The 25,897-nt window shown below is 45.3% G+C and overlaps 1 protein-coding gene across 1 annotated transcript in view; it reads left to right on the top strand.

Moving 5' to 3' along the window:
• Positions 1-25,897, top strand: part of ephb2b (eph receptor B2b) — a 228,846-nt gene that overhangs the window by 36,987 nt on the left and 165,962 nt on the right. The window contains exon 2 of the mRNA XM_079509890.1: positions 13,745-13,824. Coding sequence (XP_079366016.1) covers positions 13,745-13,824 — 80 coding nt within the window. The remainder of the gene's footprint in view (positions 1-13,744; positions 13,825-25,897) is intronic.

The following is a 25,897-nucleotide window of genomic DNA, read 5'->3' as shown; positions in this document are numbered from 1 at the left end:
CAGGCTGTCAATAAAAAGAGATACTGCCCACTTATTGGACACACATAAGTACAGACGCACGCACGCACGCACGCACGCACGCACGCACGCACGCACGCACGCACGCACGCATGGTTATGGTAGTCCATCGTATCCGATGATGACTTCTACTTCTTCTACTGGTGAGTTTTTTTGTTTTGTTTTTTGTTTTTTTAAGATATTTTTTTTGCGGCTTACGCCTTTTATTGGTTTTTGAAGGGACAGACAGTAGGCTGACAGGAAACGGGAGAGAGATGGGGGAAGACATGCAGTAAAGGCCGTGTCGGGCTCGGGAGTCGAACCCGCGGCACACTGCGACTGGATTACCAGTCGGGTGCCCAGACGGTTACGCCACCGCCTGGGCCTCTACTGGTGAGTTTTGAGGTGACTGTGAAGTCCAATCCGAGCGCCACATTGTTTATTGCAGTGAGGGCATATGAAGTCAGTGTTAGTTGTGGCCTTGGCTGCAGTGATCATCTTCCTCCCCTGGCGTTTCCTTTCCCTTGCCGTACTCCTCTCTTCTTCAAAACGCTGAAGTCCAGCATGGCAGAGCTGCCTCCATAAGGTGCGTTCTGATACAGAGCTTTCCAGCTGGGTGTGCTGTATTCCACAGTGAGTACCACAGACGAATAACAGTCTAAGTCCACACTATTGATCCATAATATATAAATGATAGATAAGGGTTCAGGACAACAAGGCCTTTTCGTGGAGGGGTCAGTCTGAAATTTGGACTTAGACTGTTTTTCGTCTGTGGTACTCAACTCTTCAGTGATGTTTTGAGCTGGTCCTTGTATCTCCGCACGCACGCACACACACACACACACACACACACACACACACAGTCACACAGTCACACAGTCACGCACGCAAGCACGCACGCACACACACACAGTCACACACAGTCACACAGTCACACATGTATTACTAATCATGTGAGGATGTCAAAAGCAATTTGTTACCTTTGTTGACCCTAACCCCTAAAGGCCCTGACATATACTGTTACTGTAGCGAGCATCAGAGCCGTTGTAAACAGTGGATCGTACGTTTGATGGCACAAGCGTTGGACGCTTTCAATGAATGGCAGGGCCTTAACCCTTAAGAGTTAAGTCTTAAAAAGACAAAAGAGTGGCTGCACACACTGATAGCCAAAGAGCCGATTATTTATTAGGATGCAGAGTAAAAACCAACGTTTCGGCAGTACAACTGCCTTCTTCAGGGTATGGCCTTAACCCTAACGTAGGCCTTAACCCTAACATAACCCCAACATAACCCATATGCACGCACGCACGCACGCACGCACGCACGCACGCACGCACGCACGCACGCACGCACGCACGCACACTTTAATTGCAGAACCTGTTGTCTGTTTTATCTCTCAGGAGTATGTATCTCTATCTGCAGGGACGTAGAGTAGGACTCCTTCATTCTCCTCCTTTTTCAGTCTATCTCGCCCACCACCTCAAAGCTCACACGGAGCCGCCAGAATCCGCAAGGCTTGTCAGACACTGGCAGTCAAACAACGTTGGCATGGAAATCATTTGCATTTTTCCCTGGATGGATAATTCCCTAGACCAGCAGAGACATGATGATCTCTTGTAACACAAATTAGCGATAAAGATGTAGCCTACTCCTTTACCTCCAGTATAGAGAATTATTTGCTGGCGGAATGCAGCCTTCTAGGTCAATACAATAATTTGTTCTGGTGCTGCTACGCTACACGGCCTCTGGTGCTGGTAAAGAAAGAAAGTGCAAGAGAGCAAGGATATATGTAGACATAATCTGTCATGCAAAGCCACAGACCGCACAGCCGCGTAATAAAAGATTTGTTCATGTTCCTACACGAGGCGGTGTACATTTTTTAATCATCCCCCTTTTTTCTCCCGAATGGCTCTTAGGCAAGGCATGGGAGGCTAGCCATGATTATTTCTGTCAAGTCAATTAGTAATGATGTCTGAAAAGCTGTCACTTTGATGTAGAGCGGTTTGTGAATTTCTGCTTCGTCTTTTCTTTATGCTTTAATTTATATTTATGCTATATTCACAGTAGCAGCGACCAAGCAGCAGCCTACACGTCTACACGGCTTTCATTTATATTTATGCTATATTCACAGTAGCAGCGACCAAGCAGCAGCATACACGCCATCGTCATGTCACCATTATGGTGATTGGTGCCATGAAGATACTTTATATTCTCTTTTATATGATGCTTGATGACGTCAATGAGCCGTTTCAGCAACACTCGGTCCCTCAGCAGGGGACAGAGTAGCTGGCCACTTTGATCGTAGCTTTTGTCGCTACAGTCTGAGGGCAGCATGAGTGTGTGTGTGACGTGTTGTGAGCTCTCTGTCGAACTGCTATTTTTGGCACACGGTAAATCCAGCTATAGGTACTCTGTGTACTGTGGTCCGTGTGCATCACACTGCTCACTGCTCATAGTTAAATTGACTGGAAGTTGCAGGACCTGTTTCTTTTTTTTTTCCAAGAATTTTCCCCCTGAACAATTTTGATTTTTACTCATCTGTTAAACTAGTCTCGATAGGTTCTCAGGGATTTGGGGATAATATGGAAAGCGCACATATAAATCTTGTAGCCCATATTATTAGCCAAGTGTAAGTTTCTCTCAAAGCCTATGATTGCCCAGGTGACCCATTCCTCCTCTCAATTTACGGTGTAGATTGATGTCTTCCATTCACCATGGTGCACTTTGTATCACAATGAAAGATGGTGTCTTTCAGAGCTAAGTACATTTTAATGGCCAGAAAAACTGTGCGCTAATGATGCACCTACAGGTGCCGCTAATAGCAATAACACATCTTCTTGACGTGTGGAAAAATAAATGCCATACTTTTAAATGATTGTGTGGACCACAAGGGTGTTGTAATCGTCAGTGACGTACTGGGAGACAGTGACACTTTCTTACAAATAACTTACCGCCTTCTGTGTGGAATAGCAATCTGTCGGAAAGGTAATGTGTCATGTAGCTTTGTGAGCTAAGCGCTATATGTCATGAAGCCATTGGGACTGTTTTATTAAGTGGAGAATGAATACCTAACGTCCTACGGTGTGAATAAGGATAATATATTGTGCCTCATGTAATCCCAAATTTGGCATCTGTTGCACAAATAATGGAACGCCTGATAATAGTCCTCATTCATTTTCTTGAGTGGCTTACTTCAGCGCAGACTATACATTTGACTGCTTCCATTTGCTCAGCCATTAAAGAATAATGTTTATGGTTGCTGCTCACAGCAGGGACATGCGTACATCTTTGAGGCATGTCTTTGTGATGTTTGCGCTGAATTATAATAGACAAAAGGCAGTGATCTCAAAGGGTTTTATTTATGGTTATATTCATGTATGTTGAACTGATCTGCAACAACAAGGGAAATCCCAAATTTGAAAACTTTATTTGAACAATAACAGGACGGACAGGTACTGCAGGCTGCAGTGAGGGGGGTCATTACAAATTGTAGAATATATTCTATATTCTTGGGTCGGTGGTTCGAATCCCGGCTCCTCCTGTCTACATGTCGAAGTGTCCTTGGGCAAGACACTGAACCCCAAATTGCTCCCGATGTGCTGGTTGGTACCTTGCATGGCTTCCGCTGCAATCGGTGTATGAATGTGTGTGTGAATGGGTGAATGTAATGCACAATCTATGTAAAGCGCCTTGGATAAAGGCGCTATATAAATGCACCATTTACCATTTATTTATTTTCTTGCTATTGTATGTTGGCCAGCCGCAGGCTTCAACTTCTTCTTAGGTTTATCTATATATATTCTACTGTAGCTATATTTACACATCACTATAAGAAATAAGAAAATATCTTTTTTGCGGCTTACGCCTTTTATTGGTTTTTGAAGGGACAGACAGTAGGCTGACAGGAAACGGGAGAGAGATGGGGGAAGACATGCAGTAAAGGCCATGTCGGGCTCGGGAGTCGAACCCGCGGCACACTGCGACTGGATTACCAGTCGGGTGCCCAGACGGTTACGCCACCGCCTGGGCCTATTGCGTGGATTATTAATAGGAATTGGTGCTTTTAAATCCCGCGGCACAGACAATTACGTCGGTTTACTGTAGTATCATAATATGTTTTATGATCTTGCTCTGTGTTATTGCAACGCAGCGTATGGTATAATATCTCGTATCAAACGTTTGTACATCATCATCCTCTATGGAAAATGGACATACAAGTGGAAACTGTAAAGCCAGTTAACAGAAGTTGACACCGGAGGACCTGAATGGAGTCAGATGTCAAGGATTAGTTTTTGTTTCTTTAACTTTTGTTTTTTTGTTTTTTTTGTTTTTTCGGCCGTTGCTCCTTGGCCCCCGCTGACAACTTAAGTTACATTGAATGATAACACGGCCCGGCTGTGTACGGATTACTGTAGTACATCCTGCTGGCCAGGCCCCCCCCCCCCCCCCTCGGAGAACACCATGCTGTATCATTCTGTCAGCGGTCCGTGCTCTCCGTTCTCTGTGTGTGTGTATGTGCGGTAGCATATTTCACAGGGCACCATCCCCTGCCAAAATCAACTTACCCAACTTCCTCTCCCACTGCCTTGGAAACAGACACCGGTCTTCGACCTCGGTGCGCGTCTCTGTGCTCAACGCTCACCTCATCGCTCCCAGAGCACCTACATCATCATCCTAACCCCCTAAACTAGCCTTTTCCAGGACCCCAACGAGAACCCCCTGAGTCCCTAATAAATCCACCCCGATAGAGTGATGCCTCACCAAGGACACATGTTAGAGTGTACCGGATACCCGGGGCCGCATGCCAAGCTGCCACTGACTCCTGGTCCTGGAGAAGAAGCAAAAAAAAAGAAGCGGTGCTTCTGGGGTTTGGGTCGGTGCCACCTCGTCCACAAAGCCCCCGTTTCATTGTAAAAGCAGGATTAAGAATTAATTTACCACACAGGCGTATGCTGTTATGTGGTGGTGGCTGAGGGGCTCTACCTTAACCCCTTTTGGGCGGGGACCCCTTTTGGTGTTTTAACTATTATGTTATACTTTAGCTATTGCAAAATAGCAGATCTACAAGCTCGTAGCGTGGCACTCGGTGCCGCGCTACGAGCTTGTAGATCTGCTATTTTTGGAAAATCGTAAAAAATGTGGTGGATATCTTTTGATATTTTCTTTCAGAGCGAACGTTTTTTTTTAACTCAAATCTTTGCTTCTGGGGGGGCGTCCCTGGAACAACATGTTTTGAGATTGGGGTCCGTGGCCAAATACAGATATTTCTGGAGCTCCTTGAACGACTGACATAGAAACATGGGTATTTCATAAAACTGTCAGGATTTAGAAGGCATTTGTAGAATCGTCCTCAGGTGTAAATGGGTTAATGGTCCCGGCCTGCGCTGACAGTTCTTTAGCTCTGGTGCAGCAGGGGCACCGTCCACTAATTCCGTAAACGAAACAGACTGTTATTCTGCCCATACATGCCATACAGTAGCCGTGTCCGTCAGTATGGCTATGAATTATACCTCCCACTCTCAGGGGTGGGTGTATACCGCTGCTACCCCCCCCCCCCCCCCCCCCCCCCCCCCCCCCCCCCCGCTTAATCAGGGCTAATTTCTTTTCCGAGTCCATTATAGGGTTCTGTATTTAGCACAGCTTGCTCGTGTTACTCCACGACTCCGTAATGCTGCCCCGTAATGCTCACACATGGTGGAGGGGCATTAAATGTAATGATTCCAGGTGTGAAATGGATGTTTAAACGCTTATTTGCAAGGCGATATTTGAGCTTTTTTGCAGGGCCTAAAACATTTTTTATTTATAAAAAAAATTATGGTTGTTGTTTTTTTGTTAAACGGTTCTGACACTGGTTATGCCTTTATAACCTGGCATTATCACACCAATGAGAATACAATGTAGGAGGAGGTTATGTTTTCGTATGAAATTCAACATTGGGAGAATTGTTTCCGTAGAGGAGGCGCAGCTACAATTCTGTACTGTATCTCGACGACACTGCAAATGAGGGAAACCTCAATGACTCTCGAGAATTAATAATGGTTTGAATGAATGAATGAGGAAGATCAAAGTAATTCATGCCTGCAAGGCAAGCTGCTGCTGTTCATGGATGGCATGCCGCGTTTTGGAAGTCAATTGCCTCATTATACCGTAGGATCTCAATATAGTTTGATGCCATCTTGTTTTCTTTCACCCATTTTCTCCCTGGTTTCAACCACTATATGTAGAATGACTTTACCAGTGACACTGCCCTTCACCGAAGGATATGGGAAAATGATGCAGTTTACACACAGCTTCACACTAAAATATCAACATTTACATTTAGTGTTACTAAATACAAGGAAGTACCTTCGTTACTGTATACTAAGCATAGCTTTAGTTCATGCAAGACACGGGAGTCTGCAAACCTCAGCTATGGGCATTTAAGCTCCTGGCAGCCATTGTGGACGCCAAAACTAAAAATGACGCCTTTCCAGAAGTAATTGCTTCCTAATTTGATGTGGCACACCCAATAGTAACAGAATCCAAAATCTCTTCTATCAATTATTTTAGCTTTCAACCATACCTATACTATACCTATCTAATATTGGAGTCACTGCAAACAGACCACTAGGGGGGCGAGCCCAACTCGTTTGCGGAGGTTTTTGAGAACGTTATGCCCAATTGCCCATACCTAACACCATACCAACAATCGAAAACTTGTTACCAAAAGCCGAATTTTGATGGGCATGCTGCAATTCTGCCAGTGCCATCATGATAATTTCACTGTAGCTGTATCAGTGAGTGACAAATAAACCCTCTAGAAAGGGTTGTGTAGTTAGTTGTCTGTTGGTTTGTATCATTTATGTTGTTCTGTGAAAGTGGTGGTGGTGGTGGTATTAGGTTTGTTTGTGTGTGCCTCGATGGAGCGGGCGGTAGAGTTTCTGATATCTGCGCGCTGATTGTGGTGGGCCGGTCTGGGCCAAATTCACGCGAAAATGACCGGGCCGAATTTTTGTCCCAGTTCAGCCCTACTCTTTTGGTGCATACTGTGCCGTATGGTGACTGCATACTGTGCCGTATGGTGACTGCATACTGTGCCGTATTTGGTGCCAGCGCTAAAGCGATGAGTGATGTGCATCCGTTTGGAAGGCTGCACACTTGTTACATTTCCTGCCCTGGGGTTAGAGACGTAGAACAGGAAGATGTACTGTGGTTCCAGAGAGAGATTACTCAGGCCTGTGGAGAGAGCTCCCATCCGTCAGTCAGGCTGCCGGAATCTGTCCAACTCCACTCAGTAATTGGCCATCCATCTCTCCAAACCCTGACCTTCGTGACCTCCAGCCAAAACACGAGCAGTCAAACAGCGCCCTAAAGTAAACCTCCATGAATGTTGAGTGTGCGCCGAGATGCAAGGGAGGTAGAAAATAGACATGCGGCACGCGCATATCCATACTAATACTACATGCTGGAATACACGTTCAATGCCGTCCATCTTACTGAGGCTGTGTCCATTTTGGATGAATATACTTTATCAAACCAGGCCTGTTTGTGTGTACACAAAGCAATCACTTGATTTAATTTACCTGAAGAGAGGTACGTATGTGCTCCAAAGTTTCTTTTTTCTGTGGGCCTAGCCTGTGAACGGGTGCTGCCGCTAACCTTCATTTAAAATGCTGTCCACTATTTTCTGTGGAAAGCTGAGATGCAACATCGACCCCTCTAAGAGAAGAGAAGAGTGTTGTTGTAGGACCATGGTCCCCCTCCACCCCCCTCATCACTTTGACTGTCACTTCAGAAGCCCCCACTCTCTCTCTCTCTCTCTCTCTCTCTCTCTCTCTCTCTCTCTCTCTCTCTCTCTCTCTCTCTCAGATCAGCAGTAAACTCCTACCAAGTCCCAGGAAGTGTTTGAGGAAGTGCTCGTAGTCCAGTAAGCACTTTCTAGACCGCGCTCTCATTGAATATTTGAGGGTGTCCTCGACACGGGACTGTCAAGTAAAATTAAACATAATATAAGAAACCACCTTTGGCAGTTTTTTTTGTGAGTAATTAATTATTAATTAAGCTTACTCATCCCCCCCTATGCACCACGGTAATTGAAATCCCTGTTCGGGATGCATGGTCAGTGATACGAATGTACTGGATGTCCTGGTTTGGAATGTGTGGTCAGTCCTAGACTCAGAGAAACAGCTGGAGTTCTTCTCCAGGTTTCAGTGCGATGGCTTTACCCTCAGTCAGAACCCTATACCAACCTCCTCCTAACGCCCCATCAAGCCAGGCTTACTTGGGGTTTTGTCTGTAATAATAATAATAATGAATTGCATTTTTATGGCGCTTTTCTATGCACTACGTGCCTACTCAAAGCGCTTACAATGGTTCATTCATTCATACATTGGGAGGTGAAGCGGCGAACAGTCGACGCCAGCGTCCTCACTTCCCACATTAACACACCAATGGTGGCCAGCTCACACCGACCAACTCATTAGAGGCAATGTAGGGTTCAGTGTCTTGCCCAAGGACACTTCGACATGTGGACAGGAGGAGCCGGGATTCGAACCGCCGACCCATGGATCATGGGACGACCTGCTCTACCTTCTGAGCCACAGCCGCCCACACTGTAGTGCTCTCTGCCCTGGGATACACATGTCTGTAGTGCTCTCTCTGCCCTGGGATACACATGTCTGTCTGTAGTGCTCTCTGCCCTGGGATACACATGTCTGTAGTGCTCTCTGCCCTGGGATACACATGTCTGTCTGTAGTGCTCTCTGCCCTGGGATACACATGTCTGTAGTGCTCTCTGCCCTGGGATACACATGCAGGACTGTCTGTAGTGCTCTCTCTGCCCTGGGATACACATGTCTGTAGTGCTCTCTGCCCTGGGATACACATGCAGGACTGCACTTTTCTTGAATTTATTGTTACCCATAGGCCAATCTATCCATGTTCAATCAATATGCTTGCTGTATCTATACCAACTTAAATCAGGGGTAATGTACTAGCCGTAATTGCCCATGGACATGCAACGTGAAACGTGTAATTAATGGGGGTCTCAATCCCAGACTTTCACCTCTGCACTATCTTCTCCTCTTGACGACTGGTCAGAGCGTCTGTCTGTGCAGGCCGTGTTCCACTGCTGCCTGCCTAGGGTCCTCTGATTGGTCAGAGCGTCTGTCTGTGCAGGCCGTGTTCCACTGCTGCCTGCCTGGGGTCCTCTGATTGAGACCAGGCAATAGTTGACAGCTCTGAGGTATACGTTCTGCCCTAGCACTGCAGGAGGTAATGAATCGGTGTGGCTGCCAGCACTCAGGTTTAGTCAGCAGCAGGAAGCGAGGCGATCAGTCTTTTGAGGGCGAGGTGGTTCTTGTCCGTTACGTGAGCCTCTGATTGGAGCAGGGAGACAGAGCTTTGGAAGGGTGGGGAAGGGAGATGGTGCTCTGATAGCAGGAAGGACACACTGTAAAGAAGAAATGAAGTGAGAGAGAGAAAGAGAGAGAAGAATGTGACAGAATAAAACAAGGAAAAAGAGCCCTTTTATAGCAGAAACAGGACACAGAGAGCGGGGAGAAGGAGAGAAAATGAGTAAGAAAGAAATGGACAGCTGGAGCGTCAAAGAGACTGAGAGATAGAAAAGGGGCCAAGCTTAAAAGAAGAAGTGAGACATGAAAGGGGTAGAGAGAGTAACAGAGATGTGAAATGGAGACAGAGGGAAGATGGCAGAGAGAAGAGTAGTACCCTGTCTATGTTCACATTGCAGAGGGAAGAGTAGTACCCTGTCTATGTTCACATTGCAGAGGGAAGAGTAGTACCCTGTCTATGTTCACATTGCAGAGGGAAGAGTAGTACCCTGTCTATGTTCACATGGCAGAGGGAAGAGTAGTACCCTGTCTATGTTCACATTGCAGAGGGAAGAGTAGTACCCTGTCTATGTTCACATTCCTGTTCTCCCTCAGCGTTCCTCCCCCTTATCGAGGGTGTTCATTATTCTCACTTTACTTCTACGCTAATTATGGTTATCATTACGGGGGATAATTACTATTTCACTGCCTGAGACTCGTGTAGGCCGACCCGCTCAGAGTCACACACAAGGTTATCAATGGCAGCGCAAATGCAGTCTCATCTCGCCTAATTATACGATTCAGGCTTTGTGATAACGGAATGGGATATGAAATCTGCTATTATGTAACCCCCACACACACACACACACACTCACACTGTGTGTATTGGTGCGAGTCGAGAGATGCTGAGATATACACGGTAGAGGCATGAACAAGGCTGCCGAAATAAACGTGATGTGATGCATGTGGAGCCTGTTGATTAAAAGCTATGGCTTCCCCTGGAATATGAATCAGAAGGGGGTTATGGAATGACTGCAGGAGCCTCTAACCCATTTTGACCTGAGATCAGATTCTATAAAATGTCTTCTACATCCTGACAGTTTTCAGTCAGTCGTTCTTCAGTCAGTCGTTCTTCGGTTTTTCAAAAATAGCAGACCTACAAGCTCGTAGCGCGCCACTCGTTGGTTTCCTCCGCATATAGGAACTATATGCATTTAGCAGAGAACGTTGCATTGTATGAATTTGTTGAACGTTGCATTGTATGAATTCACTACAGTGCTCTCTTTGAAAAAGAAAAACAAAGAAGAAAAAGGAAAAAGCATTTTGTTGTCTACTTACTGTAACCACTATCCAAAACATGCACTACAGTAGTTGGTTTATTGGTTAGGTCATTCATTATAATATTTCAAGTGTACAGTAGGTGTTGCTTCCCCCCCCGCCCCCTAATATTGGATATCTCTAAGCTCTCCATAGCCACCGACGTGTACAGTCATGGGCTATAGCTGTGCCTTCTAGCAGTGAGTCCTATAGAGCGTCGCAGTCCCGCCCCCTACCATGGCCCAGGAAATAAATCCCAATGCATTTTTCCCACAGACATTTCAAAAAGTATTTATTTAAAGACGGTTACGCCGCGGACAAAGCCAACTCGAGTCGTGACAACTCATGACAACACAAACAATATTTTGGACCAAACAAATAATTACAAAGAAGAAAAACAACAAAAAAAGTGTTGTAACCTGCCGTTTTTTTCTTCTTTCTAATTATTTGTTTGGCCCAAAAAATTGTGTTTGTTGTCATGATTTGTCACGACTCGAGTTGGCTCTAATTCCCCTCCCAGGACGTTGGGAGTAGCAGATGACACCACAGCACCTGATGAATGTTCTCTCTCCCATCTGTCGGAGCTCGACACTGGAGCTCAACGGCATAGTAGTAGCCTAATCAGTGAGGGGACATTCATTATAGACCTCTCCTTTTGCTATACGCACACATAGAAGCTTCAGGGAGGGGGGTTTAGAACATTGAAAGATAGAGTAAAGGACAAAGATAACGATGGAGAGCGCAAGAAATACGGGTGAATAACCCATTTTGGGTGGCAACCCCTTTTGGTGTTAGCATTATGCTATGCTTTAGCTATTGAAAAATAGCAGATCTACAAGCTCATAGCGCGCCACCGAGTGGCGCGCTACGAGCTTGTAGGTCTGCAATTTTTGAAAGAAATCGAAGAACCACTGACATAGAAACATAGCTTTTGTTTTTTGTTTTGTTTTGTTCTATGTACGTCTTTGTAATGTAATGTATGTCAATAATTGAGAAAATAAAATAAAAACATTGAAGGAGAAACATAGCTTTTTCAGAAAACTGTCAGGATGTAGAAGACATTTTTAGAATCTGATCTCAGGTCAAGAAAGACTAAACACAGCAGTATGGAGACTATAGTGCGTATGCTGGACCTGTCTGTAGTGTGCGAGGCCTGTCTGTAGTGTGTCTGTAGTGTGCGAGGCCGTATGCTGGACCTGTCTGTAGTGTGCGAGGCCGCCAGGCTGGACCTGTCTGTAGTGTGCGAGGCCGCCAGGCTGGACCTGTCTGTAGTGTTGCGAGGCCGTATGCTGGACCTGTCTGTAGTGTTGCGAGGCCGTATGCTGGACCTGTCTGTAGTGTTGCGAGGCCGCCAGGCTGGACCTGTCTGTAGTGTGCGAGGCCGCCAGGCTGGACCTGTCTGTAGTGTGCGAGGCCGCCAGGCTGGACCTGTCTGTAGTGTGCGAGGCCGCCAGGCTGGACCTGTCTGTAGTGTGCGAGGCCGCCAGGCTGGACCTGTCTGTAGTGTGCGAGGCCGCCAGGCTGGACCTGTCTGTAGTGTGCGAGGCCGCCAGGCTGGACCTGTCTGTAGTGTGCGAGGCCGCCATGCTGGACCTGTCTGTAGTGTGCGAGGCCGCCAGGCTGGACCTGTCTGTAGTGTGCGAGGCCGCCAGGCTGGACCTGTCTGTAGTGTGCGAGGCCGCCATGCTGGACCTGTCTGTAGTGTGCGAGGCCGCGAGGCTGGACCTGTCTGTAGTGTGCGAGGCCGCCAGGCTGGACCTGTCTGTAGTGTGCGAGGCCGCCTGGACCTGTCTGTAGTGTGCGAGGCCGCCAGGCTGGACCTGTCTGTAGTGTGCGAGGCCGCCAGGCTGGACCTGTCTGTAGTGTGCGAGGCCGTATGCTGGACCTGTCTGTAGTGTGCGAGGCCGTATGCTGGACCTGTCTGTAGTGTGCGAGGCCGCCAGGCCAATGGAATGTCATCTGCTTTCCACAGAGGACCTCATGACAAACAGGAGACATATTCTCTTTGACCCCAATTACTGGAGGTGTTCCTTTCCACCAGCTAATCCGTGGCATGTAGGGTGGTGTCCCCCCTCTTTCTGCACCCAGGAGATTTTGCCTTTCCAGTCCAGCTTTGCCCCCACAGAGCCATGGGGTTGAAAGCATGTGCCCGCTGGTTGGTTGGGTGGTGGCGGCTATATCTGGCCTGTATGAAGAAGTTGTGTGAAGGGGGGGTTGCTGACCCTGTTGGCGCTCCTCTCATCCCCTGTGAGAGAATATCCCCTGTGAGAGAATGTCACTGTCAACTTTGACATATTCAATCAAACAGAACTATATAACTGAGATCTGGGTTATTTAGTATTGAACATTTCTACTGCATTTCTTACATCAATAGAAAATGTGACCAGATTTGACTGAGAGCCTGCCATCGCGCAAATTACAGCTTTTCACCAGAGGAGAAAAACTTTATTTATTTATTTATTTCAAAATTAGTTAATAGCACAGGCAGACTCTTCACATACTAGAGCATGTCTGAAATGAGTGTCAGAGCTGAAATCGACATGTAAATATGAAATAAATGCTTAAACATGTAGCTAGGTGTAATGTTAGAGACCACAGAAGTGAACCTTTCAAGCCTGTTTTCTCAACTCGTTGTTTTCTGCGAAGACATTACTCTATAAGCCATATCTGCAAAACTGGTGGGTCAAACTGAACAACCAATATGTAAATTTGAAGCTATGATTCCCTGCTTTCATATGACATGATAAAACCAAAATTCAAAAAAATCCAATGGCAGTCCCTCAGTCAAATTTAGTCACAAATGTATTGCATATTATGAACTGTCTTTTTCCAAGAAAAATCCACAATTTCCCAAAGTAATTGGGAATTAAAATAAGGGCATTTCTTCCTTAAAAAAAAGCTTACTTTACGTTAGTTGACAAAAGCAACATTGGATTATCAAAAGCAATATCATTATTATTTTCAGTATTCCGCCATTAGTGTCACTATTATAATGATTGTATATTATGTCTTTATTTGCATGTGCGAAGCATCATGTATTTCTGCCCAATCTATTAATACACTATTTATTCATATGAAATCAATATGCAATATAATACGGTCTTCTCCTTCCTTCTCAGAGACTCTGATGGACTCCACCACAGCTACAGCAGAGCTGGGATGGACGGTCTACCCTGTGTCGGGGACCAGCGACAACAGCGTAAGTGACATGATCTGCCCGCAACCGTTTTGTACTTGTTTTGATTCATAATTTAATTATCACCCTTCTATTTAGCTTCGTAATTTAATTGGAGGCAGTTTTTCCCCACAACACGACCTTTCAATTATGAGAACATTTAAATATGTGGTGACTGTGGTCCCCTTTTGTTGTATGTAAGAGCAATGCTAATGTGTAAATTTGCTCAGCGCTCCGTGATGGACATATTTCTGGTGTGTGTTTCAGTTTCTCACTTCAAGGTCAAAGATCAATTAATGAGGCCGGCTGCTCCCCAGAGAGAACCGCAGCTAGGCAGAGCATTGGCAAAAAAGAATTGGGGAGGAAAACTGAAATGTTATAAGCATCGATAATACATTTTAACAGAAGTTAAATCACTAATCCAAATTTAGGGCGGGAACCCCTTTTGGTGTTAGCATTATGTTATGCTTTAGCTATTGAAAAATAGCAGATCTACAAGCTCATAGCGTGCCACCGAGTGGCGCGCTATGAGCTTGTAGGTCTGCTATTTTTGAAAAATCGAAGAACGACTGACATAGAAACATAGCTTTTTCAGAAAACTGTCAGGATGTAGAAGACATTTTTAGAATCTGATCTCAGGTCAAAATGGGTTAACTTGGATTCTTGGCTCAAATGAAAAGCAACAGTAGTAGAAACTTTTTAAAATTGAATAGTAGTTTACACTCTCCGTAGTGTGGTCTCTGGATATAGACAATTATTACTTTTCAGAGCTCCGTCCGTGCAGTCCCTTAGAAACCCATACTACCCACAGTTGGTCGGAGTATTTACTTTACTAGCTCCAATGCGCGGTCGGATTTTCCTTCCTTTAATGATCTCAGCTTAACACGTTGTGACCTTATCTGCACCCACTGAACCCGTACCAAATGTCTTCATGGACATAATACTGAGCAATCATAAACTCACAGCTAAATCGCTGTGTTCATAATGTGAGGCATTGATCTGTGTGTTATACAGTGTGATCGAGTGGCGTTTGATGCACAGTATTTCCACATGCTGTGCCAGGGCCTTTGGTTCTCCTATAGCCACACGTGAGCCAGGCCCTCTTCCAGGGCCTTTGGTTCTCCTATAGCCACACGTGAGCCAGGCCCTCTTCCAGGGCCTTTTGGTTCTCCTATAGCCACACGTGAGCCAGGCCCTCTTCCAGGGCCTTTGGTTCTCCTATAGCCACACGTGAGCCAGGCCCTCTTCCAGGGCCTTTGGTTCCCTATAGCCACACGTGAGCCAGGCCCTCTTCCAGGGCCTTTGGTTCTCCTATAGCCACACGTGAGCCAGGCCCTCTTCCAGGGCCTTTGGTTCTCCTATAGCCACACGTGAGCCAGGCCCTCTTCCAGGGCCTTTGGTTCCCTGTAGCCACACGTGAGCCAGGCCCTCTTCCAGGGCCTTTGGTTCTCCTATAGCCACACGTGAGCCAGGCCCTCTTCCAGGGCCTTTGGTTCTCCTATAGCCACACGTGAGCCAGGCCCTCTTCCAGGGCCTTTGGTTCCCTTATAGCCACACGTGAGCCAGGCCCTCTTCCAGGGCCTTTGGTTCCCTATAGCCACACGTGAGCCAGGCCCTCTTCCAGGGCCTTTGGTTCTCCTATAGCCACACGTGAGCCAGGCCCTCTTCCAGGGCCTTTGGTTCCCTGTAGCCACACGTGAGCCAGGCCCTCTTCCAGGGCCTTTGGTTCTCCTATAGCCACACGTGAGCCAGGCCCTCTTCCAGGGCCTTTGGTTCTCCTATAGCCACACGTGAGCCAGGCCCTCTTCCAGGGCCTTTGGTTCCCTGTAGCCACACGTGAGCCAGGCCCTCTTCCAGGGCCTTTGGTTCTCCTATAGCCACACGTGAGCCAGGCCCTCTTCCAGGGCCTTTGGTTCTCCTATAGCCACACGTGAGCCAGGCCCTCTTCCAGGGCCTTTGGTTCCCTATAGCCACACGTGAGCCAGGCCCTCTTCCAGGGCCTTTGGTTCCCTGTAGCCACACGTGAGCCAGGCCCTCTTCCAGGGCCTTTGGTTCCCTGTAGCCACACGTGAGCCAGGCCCTCTTCCAGGGCCTTTGGTTCTCCTATAGCCACACGTGAGCCAGGCCCTCTTCCAGGGCCTTTGGTTCCCTGTAGCCACACGTGAGCCAGGCCCTCTTCCAGGGCCTTTGGTTCTCCTATAGCCACACGTGAGCCAGGCCCTCTTCCAGGGCCTTTGGTTCTCCTATAGCCACACGTGAGCCAGGCCCTCTTCCAGGGCCTTTGGTTCCCTGTAGCCACACGTGAGCCAGGCCCTCTTCCAGGGCCTTTGGTTCTCCTATAGCCACACGTGAGCCAGGCCCTCTTCCAGGGCCTTTGGTTCTCCTATAGCCACACGTGAGCCAGGCCCTCTTCCAGGGCCTTTGGTTCCCTATAGCCACACGTGAGCCAGGCCCTCTTCCAGGGCCTTTGGTTCCCTGTAGCCACACGTGAGCCAGGCCCTCTTCCAGGGCCTTTGGTTCCCTGTAGCCACACGTGAGCCAGGCCCTCTTCCAGTCGGCCAAAACCAGTCTCGCAGTCCCCTCCACTTCTACTCTCACCACACCATTCAAACTTCTTAGGATGGGTCCCAAATGGAGGAAAATAAATATATAAAAAACACGTTGTAGACTTATTTGCTGATGCATTTTTGAAAACCACACCCTATTTTATTCAATTATTTATGCTTCTGTGGTTGGTACGTCAAGCTGGTTTGAATTATACTCTATTATGCTGTGTGTCTTTAAGCATGAGAAAAAAAGGGGGGGGGGGGGGGGGGGTGGTAGAGAGATTTCCTTCAATGCTGCCCAATGATACGACTTCAAAGTTGCTCAGCAATAATTTAGTACAACATCATCTTCCCCAACCTGAGGGCATGCTGTCTCCTCCTTGCTGATTCCGGCAATCAATACCACAGAACAAAGACGCCTGGTGTCTGGGAGAGGACCCAGTTCTGGATTCAATCTAAACAGAGAAAAATGATTCAACATTACTGTTACCTCCCAAACCCACCCCATAACCATCTCACCCTGTCCCGAGAATGTTGGGGAACTTAACACATTCAGGACGGGAACCCCTTTTGGTGTTTTAAGCAGTATGTCATGCTTTTAGCTATTGAAAAATAGCAGGTCTACAAGCCCTCAGGGGTAGAGTGGCCGGATGGTAACCGCAAGGTTGCCAGTTCGAACCCGGGCTCCGCCAGAGTTAGTGTCCGAAGTGTCCTTGAGCAAGACACTGCACCCCTAATTGCTCCTGATGTGTTGGTTGGTGCCTTGCATGGTTTCCGCCGCCATCGGTGTATGAATATGTGTGTGAATGGTTGATGCACAATCTATGTAAAGCGCCTTGGATAAAGGCGCTATATAAATGCACCATTTACCATTTACTCACGCTACAAGCTTGTAGATCTGCTATTTTCGAAGAATCATGAAAATGTGGCGCACATCTTTGAATATACGTTTTTTTACTCAAATCTTTGCTTCTGGGAGGGTTCCTGGAACGACATATTTTCAGATGTGCGTCCGCAGCCAAATACTAAATATAGTTCTGGCGGTCCTTGACATGAAATAGTGTGAGCACCAGTCCACTAATATAGAAACATAGGTTTTTCAGACAACTGTCATGAAGACATTAATCGAATCTGCTCTCACGTCTAATTGGGTTAAAGGCTGTTTACACCATATCTTCCTTTCATCTTGGCAACAAGCTAGAATAATAATCACATGAGTCTTATGTAATTATCGGTACGAACAATAATAAGCAGTTATAATGAGACTTCAGACTAATAAAATCAAACTTTCCTCCTCAAATAGAATATAGGATGCTCTGATGAAAGCTCTGCTTTGCACTGTGAAATTTGCTATAGCCTTGAACTGGCCCTGGGTGAGTTTAGGGTCAGGGTACGCTGTACATCAGAGGTGAGGACTGAGGACCCCTGGCCCTGGGTGAGTTTAGGGTCAGGGTACGCCGTAGCCTTGAACTGGCCCTGGGTGAGTTTAGGGTCAGGGTACGCTGTACATCAGAGGTGAGGACTGAGGACCCTAACCCTAACCCTGGGTGAGTTTAGGGTCAGGGTACGCTGTACATCAGAGGTGAGGACTGAGGACCCCTGGCCCTGGGTGAGTTTAGGGTCAGGGTACGCTGTAGCCTTGAACTGGCCCTGGGTGAGTTTAGGGTCAGGGTACGCTGTACATCAGAGGTGAGGACTGAGGACCCTAACCCTAACCCTGGGTGAGTTTAGGGTCAGGGTACGCTGTACATCAGAGGTGAGGACTGAGGACCCTAACCCTAACCCTGGGTGAATTTAGGGTCAGGGTACGCTGTACATCAGAGGTGAGGACTCATAGAGTATATAAAAGGATAGAGACTGAACTGGCGCAAAGCTTGACCCCCCCGGCTATTCATGTCAGTGGAAGTTGCTCAGTGGCGTTTTGAAGCACCCGGAAGACTGCCGGAAGTACCGTCTCAGAACGTCTACTTCCGCATTTGACCACCAAATTTTGGTGGTCAAATGCGGAAGTGCAACCGAGCGCTCAATGTTAAAGCCCAGCTACACGGGGTTTCCCGGTCATATTTTGAGATGGGGGTCCGTGGCCCAATAGAGATAATTCTGGGAGTCCTTGACATGAAAAAGGTTGAGCACAACTGACATAGAAACATGGGTTTTTCAGAAAACTATTAGGATTTAGAAGCCTTTTTTTAATCGACATCAGTCCAAAATGGGTTAATGTCTCTTTACACAGATGCACTTCCATAGAGCGTGTCACAGCTGCTTATCTGTAGGACTCGTTCTTTGTAAGACTTTCCTACCCTAGTCTAGACCACTGGTACTCAACGTGGAGTCTGGGGAACATGGAGTCCTTGAGGCCTACTTCTCATAAGAATGTCGTCAATCCATGACATCGTTGTGCCATACTTTATCTGTATAGTTATCCACATCGATATCCATTTGGAGATCTGATGGTGAACATACAGTAACACACTGGCATTGGCATGCTTTATACATAATAACACACTGGCATTGGCATGCTTTATACATAATAACACAGATGTCTCTGGGCATGAGGAGACATTAGGCTACAGTGATTCTGACCGAAGTTTAAATGACTCTTGTTTCATGTTTCGGCGAGCAGAGAGATGTTGTTTACCCCACGTTTCCTGAGTCCTGCCTGGCATCATTACATCACATTATTAACGCTGCTCCCGTACATTTTAAGCTTGTGTGCTTTTCCAAATTTGGAGCGACGCCATTCTGCTCTGCTGTTATTGGTTAGCGGAATGCAAGGTTCACTCCCACTCCTATTCTGCTCTGCTGTTATTGGTTAGCGGAATACAAGGTTCACTCCCACTCCTATTCTGCATTGTTATTGGTTAGCGGAATGCAAGGTTCACTCCCACTCCTATTCGTATTCACTCATGTTCCTGAAGAAGATCCTAGTGATCGAAACGTGGAATCAATAATAAACCAGTTTCTTTACCAGTATTTTTAAGTGGTGCAACCACTTCCTTAAGTGACTATGTGTGTGGCTGGCTGGGTGGCAGCACGGAAACAGCATGGTTGTTTTTCACCACCTGTGCGCAACCTAACGCACACACAAACACACACGCACATATTAACTGTATATATGGTGATTTCGGGTGTGCCAGTACAGTACAGTACAGTACAGTACAGTACAGTACAGTACAGTACAGTACAGTACAGTACAGTACAGTACAGTACAGTACAGTAGAGGGTACAGTAGAGGGACCCCCACACGGTAACTCTGTCATTTCTCAACCGTTTCGGATGCGGGGCGGCTCGCCGGAATCGGGCCGGCAACCCTGGGTGCGTTCCTGTGGGTCTGGAACCCCCCCCCCCCCCCCCCGGAGACCCCCACGTGGAGTTGCACCACTTACTTCACACGGGTGTGATTTTTCTTCCTGTCTTGCCGTTTGTCCAGTACCTGGGCTAGAGTGGATGTGCACCTCTGTCACTACCACAGTGCTCCTATGCCATATTTCCTGGCTCGTTCGCCCGAGCTTTTTTTTCTTTTCTTTTGAAAACAATACGCCTGCGGTCCCTGAGGCTATAGGCACAGGCAGATAACGCCCTCATTTACCGTCCTGTAGATAGCACCGTTGCAAGGCCACAGCACGTTAAGACCATACACCATGGTGTAGATAGCACCGTTGCAAGGCCACAGCACGTTAAGACCATACACCATGGTCAGACTTAAATCAACTCTAATGATTTTACTCTGTAGATTGGGTTCCCCCAGAGATACATGGGGTCCTTGAAATGAAAAAAGGTTTAGTATCACTGCTATAGACTAGTGTCACTCCGTCACCCTTATCAACACGGACACTGAGATTTTTTACATTGATATGGTTGTGCCCCTTCAGAGATCCAGGGTGAGAGAAATGACGATAGCCTGTCCCCTATGGCCCAGGGCGACAGGTGTGGGAACACATCTCCCTCTCTCTCTCAATATAACAGCAAGAGGTGCTTTACAGAAGCTATTGTCTTACACACACATGCGCGGCTTGGGCGGCTTAGCCGGGGGATCAGTAACATTCGGCACAGCACCACAGCAGCAGTTGGCTTTCACTACGCCTTATAGCTTCATGAAATACATCTTAACTCGTTATATGATACGTCGCCGCAAGATGGAAATACAAATAAGCAACAGTGTTACTTTTAGTCAAGGAGATGTTATGACAGTCGATGTCTCCTCACTTGAAAGTCAGCGAGCCTTATGTAATTGTTATGTTTTTGTCTTGAATTTGAGTTGCTTTCTGGTATAGCTATAGGCTATACATGGCACGTTTGTAAGTGATTTGTTTTGGGACAACCGTCCTGTTCAACACATGAATCATGTTTTATAACCCCACCCCTTGTACATTTTCTGGTAGTATATCTTGTCTGTTCAATCTTTTTTTTTATTTTTTAAACATATGTTTATTGATTTTTCTTTACAACAACAATAGTAATTTCAAAACAATTATTCACATATATTTCCCCCCCACATCCCCATGGCAGCACAAATACAAACAAAATCTTCGAAGAAACATCAGGAAATGTCCATATTTACAGAACAAATTAAAAAAAAATAATAATAATAACAAAAAAAACACACAAAAGAACACAGTTAAACAAACAAATGCACAATGTCCGTCACAGTTCCCTACCCCCGCCCCACAGCTGACTACTCCAATTAACCACTATACATCCAAAGCTTCTTCAATATTTAGTTATGTGCAATGAACTTGAAGTTGTAACCGAGCCGAAATCGACTCTCGAGAGACACATCTACATTATTGTTTTTTTTAGCCAAGGCCCTAAAACTTTGAAAACCAATGTAATATGTAGGCTATCAGTCCAGAGTTTATCCCTGGGCATACTTTGTTGTAGGCAGACTGCTGTGAACAAAGAGGAAGTTTCAGACGCCTTAGCCTATCCACATAGGATGCCAGGAACAACCAAGTAGGTCAAGGTTTCTGTCTGAGGACCTGGATGCTCCGAAATATATTCGGCATACAATCTACCACTCTTCTGAAAGAATATATATTCAAAGATTTGTGCCGCATTTTTACGATTTTTAAAAAATAGCAGACCTACAAGTTCATAACGCGCCACTCGGTGGCGCGCTATGAGCTTGTAGATCTGCTATTTTTCAATAGCTAAAGCATAACATAATGCTAACACCAAAAGGGGTTCCCGCCCAAAATGGGTTAAACAAGAATTATCATGTTATAAAGTGCTGCACTGCGATTCAAATAACAACAACAAACAAATGAGAAGATAAATTGAGAAATTAAAAAAATAACACCCGTGTTAAGTGAGGGGCGCTCTTATCATCGTACATCATCATGACGTAACATGTCGATTTGCTCAGACACTTAATATGACGTAAATTCTCCATTCATTGTCAATGTGAATTTAACAAAAATACCGATTTGCTCAGACACATAATATGACGTAAATTCTCCATTCATTGTCAATGTGAATTTAACAAAAATACCGATTTGCTCAGACACATAATATGACGTAAATTCTCCATTCATTGTCAATGTGAATTTAACAAAAATACCGATTTGCTCAGACACATAATATGACGTAAATTCTCCATTCATTGTCAATGTGAATTTAACAAAAATACAGATTTGCTCAGACACATAATATGACGTAAATTCTCCATTCATTGTCAATGTGAATTTAACAAAAATACCGATTTGCTCAGACACATAATATGACGTAAATTCTCCATTCATTGTCAATGTGAATTTAACAAAAATACCAATTTGCTCAGACACATACTATGACGTAAATCCTCCATTCATTGTCAATGTGAATTTAACAAAAATACCGATTTGCTCAGACACATAATATGACGTAAATTCTCCATTCATTGTCAAAGTGAATTTAACAAAAATACCGATTTGCTCAGACACATAATATGATGTAAATTCTCCATTCATTGTCAATGAGAATTTAACAAAAATACCGATTTGCTCAGACACATAATATGGCGTAAATTCTCCATTCTAAAACGGTTAGTCCCAATACTTCCAATTCTGATTGGCTGGTTACCGTCACGTGGCCGTCACCGATAATCCACACCTTCAATCACTTTATATAATTCCCAGCTGATCCCACAGCTCTGTAGCTGTACTGGGGAAGGGGAGCACTTGATTGCCTTACAAGCCCATGCCGTGCTCATATGATGTGAATGTGTAGCTCCGGGTGGCCCCGTAAAGACATCAAGCGCCTCCTATTCCCCCGTCACACTGGCTGACTAAAAACAAGGAAGTGTTGCTCGCTCTGGTGGGCGCAACGCGTAGCTACTTTTGTGAATTTAATAGTTTTATTAGGTTAATATTTGCTATATGTTTGTAACCGTTTTAGAAAAGCAATAAGCCACGCGAGGCCCCAGTTTACCGTGGATTTTATAATGGGCTGCGCTCGTGTCTCACCACGACTCTCGCCCATTCTAAAATCCACGGTAACCTGAGACCTCTTGTGGCTTATTGCTTTATTCATTGTCAATGGGAACTGAATCTGTGTAGGACGAAAATAGCCGATTTGCTCGTCTACATGACGTACGTTCTCTATTCATTGTCAATGGCATTTAATGATTGTGTTACACTGTAGGACAAAAATCTACACTATAGCTGAATATAGGAGGGGCTAGCACTGCGCAAAACGCATGGAATACGGAGGTGTATATTACAGGAAACTCCCGTTAAACTTTCCAACAAACTCCGGTAAACACCCGAATTGTACCATCACACCTGTATATTACCGTATATGATTTTTGATTTTTATTAAGGATCCCCATTAGCTGGTGGCATAGCAACCAGCTAGTCTTCCTGGGGTCCACATAAGAATAAACATTACAGTAGACATACAATTACAAATACACATTTGTTAAAAAGTCAGTATTCAACTTACATTAGTTCAGATAAAAAAAAGAAAATTGCTAAGATTACAAGTTAAACGTGAAAACAAAAAAAACGAAAAACACACAACACTTCACTGTATCAAAATTATTTTAGATGCTTTTTAAACGTTAATTTACTGTAAATGCAACAGAGGTTTTGAGGCAGGTTATTCCAAAGTGACAATGATCTATAAATAAATGATCTCTTTAGAAATTTATATTTTGGGCGAGGTAACACAAGCTGCCCATTACTGGAGCCTCTAGTGTCATGATCACGCACAGTATTACTAAAAACAATCTGTGAATTTATGAAAACAGGAGTTGTACTACTCATGACTGTTTTGAACAACACAAGAGTATTAAAAGATAACCTATTCTCAACTGTAAATTAACTGTATTAACTGTATATGCTGCTAAACTTGAGGTTTACGGGCAAAATACAGTGCCCATATTGCCCGTTAACTCCTCTTTTCGCGCAGTGTAGCGCCCCGCAAAAATATCAAATGAAAGAAAACAAAACAAAACAAAACTTCATTTCCCCGACTAAGCTGTGTTCCTTCTGAAACCGGGAAAAAAAGAGAAAAAATGTTTTTTTTTCTCGCCCCAACAGTGATTAAGGATTAACACTTTATACAGTTTAGAGAGCAGCACTATACGGTGGTTTATATTTATAATGCCTTTACTGGCAAGAGTGGGGTCAAGTGGACAGTGTTCAGCATGTGGGGGTTAAGTGGACAGTGTTCAGCATGTGGGGGGTTAAGTGGTCAGTCTTAAGTGGAGCTGAGGGATGTGTGTGAACATTAGAGCCGCGGACCTTCCTGACCCGTCCACAGTTCTGGTTGGAGTGTACTGTCAACACAGCACCGGTTTAGAAATAGATGCATGGTCGAGGGGGGAACACACAGACACGCTGCGGAAGGATAACGGCGGTCTTCTTGCATAGGAGGGGGAAACATAATGAGGTGGTTGTGTGCGGGCTATAAGGTTATCATTATGCTAAGGTCATATTCCACTTCACCGTCCGGGATAGAACCCCCGAGTCACTTCAGGACGCACAACACACGGTCGCAAAAGAATGCAAGATTTGTTTATGCTGCGAAATATTTTAGGGAATGAAATTAACTGCTCATGATTTAGGTTGAGGTTGCTTATGTATAATTGTTTAACCCATATAGGCCTGACGTCAAAAAAAAAAAAAAAAAATCATGTTTCTATATCAGTGGTTCTCAATATTTCATGTCAAGGACCCCAAAAATGATCTGTATTTGGCCGCCGACCCCATCTGAAAATATGTTGTTCCAGAAGCAAAGATTTGAGTTAAAAACTGAAACTCTGAAAGAACATATTCAAAGATTTGAGGCACATTTTCACGATTTTTCAAAAATAGCAGATCTACAAGCTCATAGCGCGCCACCGAGTGGCGCGCTATGAGCTTGTAGATCTGCTATTTTTCAATAGCTTTTTTCAATAGCTTTAAAACACCAAAAGGGGTTCCCGCCCAGAATGGGTTAAGTATGTCTGGCTGACCAACATGGCGTACTTCTCATTGTATTGCGTACTACAGTACTTCTTTCCTGGTAATTTGTTGAAACAAAATGTATGTGTTTCAGACGCTTTGCAGATGGATGTGCCCACTCATTTTAATTTACAATGTTTCTGGATTAAACTAGTATGTACAACTATATTTTTACCATTCAGCAACATCTATATTACACAGGGGTGGAAAAAAGCAGTTATATTTTAATGCGCCCACAAACAAATGTCATGTCTTTGATTCTGTCGCGGGCGAAATTATGCAAAACTAATCCACATGTAGATTGGCAGGAACGGGGGTTAAATAGGCAATAGGAAGCTTGTTTGTCTAGAGGTTCACATGTTGTGCATTACGAGTGGACAACGATAACTGAAGTTGACTGCAGCAGACAGTTCTACTGTGTGTGTGTGCGTGTGTGTGTGTGCGTGTGCGTGTGCGTGTGCGTGCGTGTGTGTGAGAGAGCTACTCTGCCCTCCGTGAGGTTGAGAGAGTCTCTGTTAGTAACCGAAATGTGTAGTGGGTGTCATTTGTCCCGCTGTCCCTCCCAGGGCAGGCAGTCTAGCTCTGACAGATTTCCCACAACTGCAAAATAGGACAATGGCGCCCCGGGTGTTTTCCACAGCATTCTCCTTGCCTGCTTTTGTGTGAATTATTTATTTACATTTGTCAGTGACTGAACGGTACTAAATGTAATGTGGCTCTCCTTTGCCGAAGTCTTTGCCCATGTTGATTCAAAGTCTGCAATGACAACACGTGAGAAATACACAGTTCATGGTTTGTCAAATCACAAAGGCCTTTTAACCCATTTTGGGCGGGAAGTAATGTTAGCATTACGTTATGCTTTAGCTATTGAAAAATAGCAGATCTACAAGCTCATAGCGCGCCACCGAGTGGTGCGCTACGAGCTTGTAGGTCTGCTATTTTTTTGAAAAATCGTGAAAATATTTATTTCAGAAAACTGGAGGATTTAGAAGATTTTTTTTTTCAATTTTGAGGTCAGGCCTACATGGGTTAATCTTGGAGCAGAATAGTCCCAGTCCAACAACTAATTTGTTGTGGGTTAGTGTGTCCTTGTGCAGTATACAACAACTCATTTATTGTGGGTTA

The sequence above is a fragment of the Electrona antarctica genome (genome assembly GCF_951216825.1).
Source record: "Electrona antarctica genome assembly, chromosome: 9".
NCBI lineage: Eukaryota > Metazoa > Chordata > Actinopteri > Myctophiformes > Myctophidae > Electrona > Electrona antarctica.
The sequence above is the reverse complement of the archived record's forward strand: the minus strand, read 5'-3'. Positions and strand labels throughout refer to the sequence as shown.